This window comes from Formica exsecta, unplaced genomic scaffold (assembly GCF_003651465.1).
Source record: "Formica exsecta isolate Colony F162 unplaced genomic scaffold, ASM365146v1 scaffold443, whole genome shotgun sequence".
In the NCBI taxonomy this organism is placed as follows: domain Eukaryota; kingdom Metazoa; phylum Arthropoda; class Insecta; order Hymenoptera; family Formicidae; genus Formica; species Formica exsecta.
This window is the reverse complement of record NW_021851667.1, coordinates 538,831-550,340: the sequence shown is the minus strand read 5'-3', so window position 1 is coordinate 550,340 and position 11,510 is coordinate 538,831. Positions and strand designations below refer to the sequence as shown.

The window sequence follows — 11,510 nt, the reverse complement described above, 5'->3', positions numbered from 1 at the left end:
CGAAATAACATAGAGCCGGAAACCCTGCAACCTGACCTGAATCAGTAGCAACGTGGACTCTTCCGCGTGTCGGGAAAGTGGGGAACGGTCCCCCCGTCAGGGGTTGACCTAATTCCAGTCACTAGGTTAGCCTCTGACTGTCTGACCTTTTCCCAGGAACGGTCCCGGCGAGGATGCGAGGATGCGCGTGCGAGCGTTTATCAATATACATACATACGCGCATTTTTCTTCGTATTCTCAAATCCGCCACCAGAAGAACAATCAAGCGCGCGCATGAAAAGAACAAGCGAATGAGATAGAAAATGATTTAACCCCCTTTGTTGGACCCTATATTTTCTCTTGAAACTTGTCGTTATATAAAGCTTCCGTGTGTCTCACGAATATGGTCTATCCAAGTTTTTAAATTTTGCTGAGATACAAATCTTCAAATGACCATATGAGCATATAGTTTAGATTTTTTTAAAAGTACGACCATCTTATATCTGTCACATTTTTTAATATAGTTTAATGATGTATTGTTTTACAGCGAATTAATAAATAACAACGCAACTTCTTTTCGAGAAATTATTTTTCGCACGACACGATAAACATCGAACTAAACGATGAGATACGACATGAGCATTGAAATTAATACAAAATCAAAAATGTTAATGGATATAGATCGCGTGGCAAACGCGTAGATAGGTAGGTGCAGCACGTGGGAAGCGTTCGCCAAGCAGGTGTGGGCAGATTCCGGGGGGATAAACGAAACTGGGTTACCCCTGGGAACCGGACGGAGCCTGGGGCTCGCATCCGGGTAGGAGAGCCTGTGAGGGTGTTGGCGGCGACTCGGTAAAACACCCACACATTGGTATCGGGCAAGAAAATTACCTGCGTATAAGAGATCTTTCTTCGCGGGCGCGCGCGCGCGATTCTCCAATTAATCATCTTCCGGTCGACCTTTCACGTTATGTTGTATATACTTAACTCTCGCGGTTAATTAGTTCCGCAAAGTCTCTTTTCGATTATACTACACTTCGAAGTAGTAAAATAATAATGCTATCCTAGCTTCTCCCATTTCATGCGCGCGAGTATAATAGGACGAGTTATTAGTGTGTCTAGTTTATACGACTACGATTATGAATTTTTAGAGAGAAGATTTATTAAAATAAAACGATGTTCGATTCCAACCACGAGATATTTTAATGTACCGTAATTTAGTAACTCGGGCTGGCTCCCCTTTTGCGACGAATGACGTTGGCATCGGTTTAAACGCTCATGATGTAGAGTCGTTCGCGAACGTTGTCATAATGTAATGTTGTTTAATGCCTTACTAATATTTTTATACGCTCTTAATTAACAATGCTTTTTAAAATATCATAATCTAATAATAATAATAATGTGATTTTAACGCCTATCATTATTTATATATATACATATATATACTGCAGAAATGTTTTCACATGAAATAATGTTTTACATGATATACAAATGTTATTTTTTATTCTACAAGTAAATCATCCTGGTATATTATTCCGTATGCAGTTTTAATTCTTGTAAATATAATCTCTCAGAATCTTAATATACAATATCTCAGATTTGGTAAGTAAGGATAAATGTTAATGCGCTCTAGACATTGCCGTTAAAAACGGGTTACTTAATATTAAACATACTGCAATTTAAATAAAGATATCGTTGACAAATTTAATAAGAGCTGCATGTAAAATCTTTTTTCAAGTGCGATAAATATTCATGAGCAACGATTCTCGGAAAGAGTTCGGAAGAGATTTTAAATATAGAACAACCACAAAAAGTAAATCAACTGTTGATAAACAGAGCAACGGCGTGATTGCGTAATGCACGCGTTACACGACGATGATTGTATTTTGTATTATATATTCGCAGACCTGTAAATTACAAGGCTACGGGAGAGAACGCGCCAATGCAGCGATGTGCATCGCGATGCATTTTACGGGTCAGCGCAGCTAATGTAGCCTGTAAATATGCTTTAGTGAAAAAGCCATTTTCTCGCTTGAATCCATCACATTAACGTAAAGAGACTAAAGTGAGAAATTTCAGGACATATTAGGTATAAGAATTAACCTCTTAACAGCTTGTACATACATATATCGCAGCGTTTTCACATTACATATACTGTTTTAAAAAAATGTCATGCGACGCGATCAATAGAAAATTGTAAATTATATCTGAATTTTACTCGCGATGCGGCATGTATATATATCTCACAAAACTACTATAAAATTTTGACATTATATAAGCCATGCATTTTATAACGCCGTTTAGTCACGATAACGTCAACCTGGTTGTCGGGAAGACGGCCAAATTAATCGAGATCTCCTGGCACGATTAAACAGAGCCGCGAAAGGGTTAAACTCGGGTCGTTTTGGGGCCGATTGCGCGCGACATCGTTGCTCCGAATATATCGCAGACTAACGAGTTTCGATGCGAGACTCTCGACATATAATATATCGACGTCGTGCCAATAACGCACACGCGCTCCGCAAAACGCGTGGTGGAAGAGAAGGAAATGTTTTTGCACGTCGGATGCCAAAAATGCAGCATGCCACAATTTCGGCCCGCGGCGGCCTTACGTAACGCAGCGGACTTGCGTTACGTGTGACAGTTTTACCCGTCCGCCCGAGTTTTCTCGCTACGGCGCAACGTCGGATGACGTGGCGGTTAAATTTTCCGTCGTCGACTCGGCTCCGCCGATATATACGCCGTGGCTCCCGGCTCCCGGCGCGGTCCTAGCGACTGCTATCCACGATGTGAGGGAGAACCTAACGTGTACGATCGTGGAACGGCCACCGATATGACTCATGAGGAAGAAAAGCCACCAGGCAGCCGTGTTACGCGTTATGAATATAATTTGGAAGCGGCGCGATCAGAATGTTTCGACAAAGTGACGCGTAATTCAAGAACTAAATCTCGCATTTATAAAATCTTTAAATTATATTCAAGAATTAATTATACTCGTCATAAATAATTGACATGATTTTAATCGAAACCGAGAATGTCTCCATTATTCAATTAGCGAATTAAGTTTCCATGTTTTCAAATATATATATATATATAGAATTGCAAAAAAATCCGACGAAAAATTAAGCGGCCGTGAGGCAGAACTTGGTAAACTCGACAAAGCCCGGAGAAGATTCTTCTAAGCTCGGGCGTCAGCTGATTGGTCGTTCCGGCGTCAGCTGATTTTGACAGCCCGGACGACCTTGCGCGTCCTAGTCGAGGTATCGACCAATCGCCAAGCGTCGCATCGTGCGCACGCGTCTGCACTAATCCTGATCAGCTGACTCTCGCGGAGCCCGCATCCTCAACGCGATACCACAAATTTGCGCTACAGGTTCTCCGCGTCAACAGTTTGAAGTAATCCACTCAGACAAAGCATCGAGTAAAATCAAGACCAAGGAAAGGAGAAAAACTCTCCACTTCGATTTTGATAAAATGACATTAAGCGCAATCTTTAAAATTAATTTACAACATTTGCAATTATACACCATTCGTTCATGTTAGATTTTTCTATATTTCGAAAATGATATCATTAATAGAAGAGATTATATCTCGTGCAAGCGAAGCTCTCTAATGATACAAATATGCGATCCACTTTTTTTACGCCAACAAAAAAACCTAAATAATGATATACCTACCACGATTCAAATGTCTACCACGAATCAAAAGTCAATAAGAATCGATTGCATAATGATTTTCGACTTTTAAATTTCTTTAAGAGCGGACCGCGATATGATGCGTACCTGCGCGTATGTACCGACGTCGCCGGGATATTAACTATATTCATTCCGGGGTCTCGAGCTGCTTCGATCAATAATTCGTTCCCCAGCTGTCACGCCCCTCGCAGACGAACGATCGAGTAAACGAGCGAGCGCGGTACCAACAAAAACTACACGCTAACTCATGGCGTGACACTTTAATAACGTTTTTTTTTTCGAACATCGAAACTTGTCGTCGAACATTCATTGCCGGCAAATTCTAACTCAGATTATATTGTTCCCAATAATTATTTTTAAAAGCTAATCTATGCGAGATTCGAAGAGAACGATTGATGTTTACATGACAATAAACGCTTCTTTAAATCTATAAGTAATCTTGTTCTTGTACATATATCGAGAAATTCGACAAGTGACGCAACAATTTCTTTCACATTGCTGACGATAATATCTTCGATCGGATACCAGACATTTTGAACTATATCTAAGGATGGAACATTTCTTCGATTTATCTTCGAGTACAAATAAATTTTATTTTTTTCGATCTCTCGACAGAAATGGAAAATTTTAAGAGACATACGATAACGATATTTTCTGATCTAAACTCGCCGCTTTTTTCGTAGATTACTTTCTCCCTTTTTCTCGACAAACTCAATCTTTGCCAGCCGGGTAACGGGTTGCCAACGCCCTCAGAAAACTGAGATACCACCAGCTGTGTTCACCCGCTTCATTATCTACCGAGTGAACGCAGAGTGGCTCCCTGTCCTCCGAAAGCTCGTTCCGATGATCTCTCGTATGTGCCGGCTCTTACCGACCGGATAATGGCCGGATGTAATCGTCACGCGGTGCCCCGCATCGCGAATCTCACAACGCTTATCTCAACGCAAAACGTCGTATTGTCTCCGCTATACCAAGCGCACCACGCAAACCTAACATCTCGTTATCGATCGAGCTTGTTAACGTCCTGCCGCATCATACGATACGTCTCTCATTATGCGAGAGATCCCAGGGATTAACTCTAGCACGAAACCGGAGATTATAAAATGTCTAATCATTTATATCTCTAGCGAATAATTTTTTCCCCCTCTTCCTGATTAATGTGATATTTTTAAAGTAATTTAGAAAAAGAAATATACATATATATAATATATATGTATGTATGTATGTATTATTATTATTAGTATACATACGTATATCTTTAATGCATAAATGTCTTGTCTTAATAATTATTTTTCCACTGGAAAGTTGATACAATACATAATGGCTAAATGACTGCAGCTTATTGATACAACTGTTATAGCTATTCGAATGCCAAATGCTGAAAAAAATAATAACATTCGTCTCGTATTTGCGATCGAACGATTATTTGCAAAACGTAAGAATAGAGGAATAAGAAACTATTGTAGCAATTAATCGCGCATCAATTAATCAACATTTGATGCAGCGCAGACTCGCGTCTGATTACACATGACGTATTCTACTTGCGTAACCTTGAGCCGAGGCATGGCACGGAAGTGATCGAGAAGAATGCGTCTTGATCCTAGTATACATACGTATATCTTTAATGCATAAATGTCTTGTCTTAATAATTATTTTTCCACTGGAAAGTTGATACAATACATAATGGCTAAATGACTGCAGCTTATTGATACAACTGTTATAGCTATTCGAATGCCAAATGCTGAAAAAAATAATAACATTCGTCTCGTATTTGCGATCGAACGATTATTTGCAAAACGTAAGAATAGAGGAATAAGAAACTATTGTAGCAATTAATCGCGCATCAATTAATCAACATTTGATGCAGCGCAGACTCGCGTCTGATTACACATGACGTATTCTACTTGCGTAACCTTGAGCCGAGGCATGGCACGGAAGTGATCGAGAAGAATGCGTCTTGATCCTCTCTCTCTCTCTGACGCATTTGCAGGCTTAAAAATGTATTAAGTACATGGCGCGCGCTAGTGTATGTTCAATAATTTTTAATAGCTGTATTTTTTTAGTTATCAAATCACGACTCGTATAAAAATTTTGGTAATTTTTATATTCGGCAGAGATTTAATATCTAAACAATGAATAAAGTTGAGAATGTGAATGAAATAATAAAGTGCAAAGACAAAGCATAGAAAGCAGAGGAAACAGGCGTAGAATGTCACAAAAGTAAAGAGAGATTTGATACATGTATCCTATCACGTGTATCTTTTCATCTTATGAATATCCGACGATTCAACAGACATGAGACTTAATCCTTTCTCTTCCTACTTGTCAGATTATACCGTACGATATAAAAATTTTCTGTCAACATCCTAAATTACATCACATGAGACTTTCAGCTAGGATGAAGGCTGCGACGAGGAAATAATACATAATTAAGTCGTTGAACGATTCGAGCATTATAAGAAGAACGTTACGAAATGACGTCGCGTTCGATGAAAACAGGCCTCGCACTGTCGATTTAAAGCACCTCGCGGATTTGAGAGTATATACACCGCGCGCTATTTATCTCTCTTCTCTTATCGCGGTGTCCACGACACTGCGTTCTATCTTTAATAACGTCACAGAGAAGCGCGGCATGTGTGTGTGTGTGTGTGTGTGTGTGTGTGTGTGTTTTGCACATTATTTTAGTGGCACAACCTGCGGCAAAACCCATTCGACGCGACGCCACGGCCACGTTCCAAGGTCAATGCGATAAGTCGGTCAAAGCGCGGGGTTATCACATAATTCGTTTGGCGCGTTTATTAAATGGAAAATCTAACACTCGCGCAATCTTTTCGTTTCTCCCGATCTCTGATCAAACAGCAATTTTGAGTCGCGAAAATTTCCTCTTCTCGCGAAAATTTTGTTCAAGAAAAAATTGACAAAATTGTAAATTTTTGTTCTTCACATAATACAGCGTAAATATAAATTTATCGGATTGCATTTATATATACTCTCTCTTAAATATAATTTTTATATATTATATTTATAATTTTGTGATTATTTTTTTTACCGTAGTCTTTCTATTAGTCTCGTTCTGTTTATTAAAGACGCATTATCAAGATTAATATTTATTTTTAGTTGACAACATTTATACGATTCTCTCGTTTGCCAAGCGCGTTTATTTATCGATAGAAATATACGAATAATCAAACACATAATGCTGTGCGTTTGAAAAAAATGTGGGTCCATAGTTCATGAATGACGAAGCTAAAAATGGCCCACCCGATGACGCACTATTTCGGCGTACTCAGGCAATCGTGCCAAGGTTTGGACAATTGCGTATCATGTAATTTGCGCAACAACCGTAACTTTTACTGTCCCATCACTCTATTCCATCCATATTTCTTTAAATATAATTGTCTTTGATTTTTCTCACACAATCTATTATTCGATAAAACCAAACACATATCTCGAAGACACATTGCACATATGTTCAAGTATTTTCTTATACGCGATATCATCTTATTTATATTGTTAATTAAGGGAATAAAAAATAATTGAGATGTCTACAATATTCTTATTCTATTTCGCCATCATCTGTTAATTACATAAGAATGATTACCGCGTCGTAAACGACGTTGATAGAATCTCGCCTCCGGTCAAGAGACCTTTGTTTAGAGCGATAACCGACGAGAGCCAATTTCCTTACGAGCGGCGCAGAAAGTTGTTTTCGGAAGCTCACAAAGCGAATTTCATTGAGAGCGCTTGGAAACGAGCCAATAGGAAATCACACAGCAGAAAGTCTGTCGCACGTCGATCGCGGCGTGTGTTTCAACGACGTCACGCATCGTGACGCGTGTGTCGTATGCGTACACCCGATATACCGGGCTCACCGTGGTTGCGTATCCGAGCAGAATCAAGAAGGCGCTTATTGTTAGATAACCGGCAATGATATTCTTGTTTGTTTAAAATGATTTTCGAGCGATACAAGAACAGCTCGTATGACATTTTGATTTTTTGTGCCTATATAAAAAACATTTAGCATATATTCGTTATCGCATTTTATTTTATCTTGTTTCTGCTCAGATACATGGAAAACAACAGATTCGTATTTACACCGCACAATTTTTAAACACTATGCAACGGACTTATATACAAATCTATTGATCTATTCTTCTTATTTATTTTTAAATATTATATAAATGAAAGATTGTTTTATTCCAAAAAGCCTATAAAGTGTTATAAAACATGAGACAGTTTGCAATTATATCGTTTAAATAAAAGCCTACAATATATCCACATATTTAAAAGCGAAAAATAATTATGTCAATTCTGTATAATTCAGATCACGTCATATTGCTATCAGATACCATGGTACCGTAACAATTTCCCTCTCTTATCAATAGATATAGTCCATCCTCATTTGATTATCTCTCATTGCTTATCTTACGCACGCTTTGTAAACAAAGATACGAGATTTCAAGTCAATATCGTAATCATGGTGCCAAAAATTGTGGTGTGTAAACGAGTTTTAAATATCTCATTGTCGATCAGTAAAAAAATGAATTAAGATCAATCTGGATGATTGATTCTCTCAATTTTTCATTCAATTTTAGTCCCTTATAATTTTAATTTTCCAATCTTTAATTAATCATAAAATATACATTTGTTAATTTTTTATATATTGTTAAGTAATTAATAATTTCATTGATTGTGCGTATAAGCAATAAATTGAAGCTGTCTAGAAGACGAGAGAGAGGAACACATCGATTTCCGAGATTGATCTTACGTATTTAATAAAAGATAATTACTCTACTGCGTGTGGCTACTTACAATCTGCTGCTGGGTTCATTGCTAGCTTCATCGCCTTCGATCCGATACACCTTGCCGGACATGACGTACTCGAAGCTATCTGCCCTGGAACCACCTTCCTGCTCTATGGGGTTCCATTCGTTACCATCTGGATATCCGTCCTCGCGTAACGTCGTCGCCAACACGAGACGGAACTTGTCACCTGAATACACAATGATATTTTGTTACACGCATGAATTATTTTATACAGAGTACGTTCACTCGTTGTGAATATTCTTTAATCCATATATAATTGAAAATATATATTTTTAATTATACATCAAAAGATTGCCGATATATGCTATTGAGAAAGTTACACAAAATTCGCTGATTTATATTAATTAGCGTAAATCTAGCTATAAAAGTTGAAAGCCAATAAATGGCTTTTTATTCGTTATCGCAGTGATACAGGTAGTATAGAAATAGACCTGCGCGTCTTTCCTTCTCGAACGCATTATCTTTTAAATGCACAATTCCTGAAAAAGGAAATTGCGAAAAAAATAAATCTCTTGTAACACTACGAGATCAAATGCGCGCGAATCGATGAAAAAAAAAAATGCCGATTCGTTACTTCAATGATAGGATAATGGCATATTATATCTACATCGTAATACAACGGGATCGGCGTACATCTGAAGGCAGAATAATCTCGACGTTCTTCGAACGCAAAAAAAATTCCAACATGTCGTGCAATGACGGAATAGCCAGGTCCAATAATAGCGTTCACACGCGAATTCATCGAAAACATACATCACTGCACGGTTGCATCAGACGCGCTGCATCTGCTCGGATGCTGCTGCTGATTTGTGCAAACTGACGGATCCGCTCTTTTCATCGCGCCTGCGATATTTCGATAAAAATATGTGATATTCGCGAGATGCATTTTGCATCTTGCACGTCGCTGTACAAGTCGTAAAACCGGTATCATACTTGAAGATCGAAATTGCAAGTTGGAAAATTTAACTAATCAAAATAAAAGGAGATAGGATTTTTTTTATCCTGGTGAAATATTTCATTTTCAATAGTCTGATACTGGCTTTAAGTTTAGATTATATATGTTTAGAGTTGAAGTAAACGCGTAGTTTATGAAAGAGGAAAATTAGTCGTCGATATACCGATTAATGAAAATTCGCATAATTTTTTCGCGATTGTTATATTTATATGACTTTTACTCATTTATAAATATAAAATTCTCGAATTGTGCGCAAAAAATTATCTCGTATTTTTTTCCAACTGTACGATCCAGATTCGCTTGAAATTGATAAAATATTAACGAGCGCGAAATAAGATTTTTATGAAATTTTATGTGTAAAAATAGAAGTTTAAATTAAGACGATTAAATTAATTTCAAGTTTCAAACTGCAAAATTTGATTCAAATGATAAAATATCGATGGCCGTGTCGAGAATGTTAAGAAGAAAACAAGATTGCCCGTTTAAATTATATTAAATTAATATCTCGTTAAATCAAATTGATTTAACGGGATTTACATTTCTCAATTTCGGATCAATAAAATTACACGTTGTAATTATCAAAGATAGTCCTATTGTGCATCAGACACGCCTTTAATGTCAAAGTGTAATACAATTTACTTGACTAACATGATATTAAATTAGACTCTTCCGGGATTGCGATTCGAGATCGATATCAGCGAAAAGGAGGAAGCGGGACATATGAGAGATGAGAGATGCAATGTATAGAGAACGGAAACAGGAGTAGCTACTAAAAGGAGGTCGCAATGTATAGAGCGAAATTGGAGCAGATAAGGAAACGGAAAAACTTGAAAAAAATCATGCTTGAAACAACAAATATTACACAGTATACTTATTTCATGCATATTTTACAAGCTTGTACGTAATAATAAGCAAACTTATATTTTGTTGTTTTACGATACAAACTCGAACTCATTAATTTGATAAAACATTAATAAATTAATTAGTTTGATAAAACAAATAAAGTGATTGTACTACTCAAGCTGTGCCACCAATCTCTTAAATTCGTTAGTTTAAATATACGGATTTTTATTAAATAAAAGATAATCTCTCTTTCTCGCGTTCCAAGAGAACTTTTTAACTCGCTCATAAAGCAAATTATTACATTTCAACATAAATATGTGAAATTTTACGCACAATTAGCGCAACAATATTTCTCGTCGTTCCCATATATAATCCTGGATTGAAGCGATATGTAAAAAGACCCGGGACGCAAGGTCAAGGTTAAGTACACGCCACGGTAGGTATAGTGCGAGCTTTAATCGATATTACATCTCTCGTTGGCGCCGCCGCTGTCGCGAAAATCGCCTATATACATAGATACGTCGAGCAAATATTAAGATATTTGCGACAAAAATACAGTACAGTTTTAAACGAATAATGGACTAACGCTTCTCGCTTCTAATCTATGACACTGTTATTTATTACGTTATTCTTTTATGTTAATTTTATTATATTTATTTATTTAAATATTTACGTTCGTTACGTTACTTATTTTGTGCTGAAATAATAAATTAGGGTCTATTGTAATGCAAATTTCTCTGTCGGATGGTAATAAAAAAAAAGGAGATTTTTTTTGTACGTCACACATAGAAGGTTGAATTTATCATGTGCGGTTATCAGCGCGAACGAGAGAATCGGGAAAACCGGTCACAATTGATCTCGCTGCTCTCCACAAAGAGTAGACGAGTACGTAAGCCGAGCTTACATCATAATGGTGCCACATCGTAACAGTGGCGGCTACTATAGATCATCCAGTCGTGCGTCGCGCGGTATAATATCTCGCGCTTAAATTAACCCTCATTCAACCGAAACGCCATGTTCGATGAATGAACACACAAGCTTGGTATCACAATGTAAAACTTTTAAACATTCAAAGCGTGCGGCGGACGGTAGTTACAAAATATGTAGCTCGAGTCGCAATTTAAAAAAAAAAAAAAAAAAAAAAAAAAAAAAAGAGAGAAAGATAATATTTTTCTACAATTTTTAGTAAATAACTTTTAAACGAGTAAGTG

General features: G+C 37.3%; 1 protein-coding gene across 1 annotated transcript in view; it reads right to left on the bottom strand.

The window, feature by feature from the left end:
* Positions 1 to 11,510, bottom strand: part of LOC115240662 (DNA-directed RNA polymerases I, II, and III subunit RPABC3) — a 63,874-nt gene that overhangs the window by 16,728 nt on the left and 35,636 nt on the right. Inside the window, exon 3 of the mRNA XM_029815950.1 lies at positions 8,487 to 8,667. Coding sequence (XP_029671810.1) covers positions 8,487 to 8,667 — 181 coding nt within the window. The remainder of the gene's footprint in view (positions 1 to 8,486; positions 8,668 to 11,510) is intronic.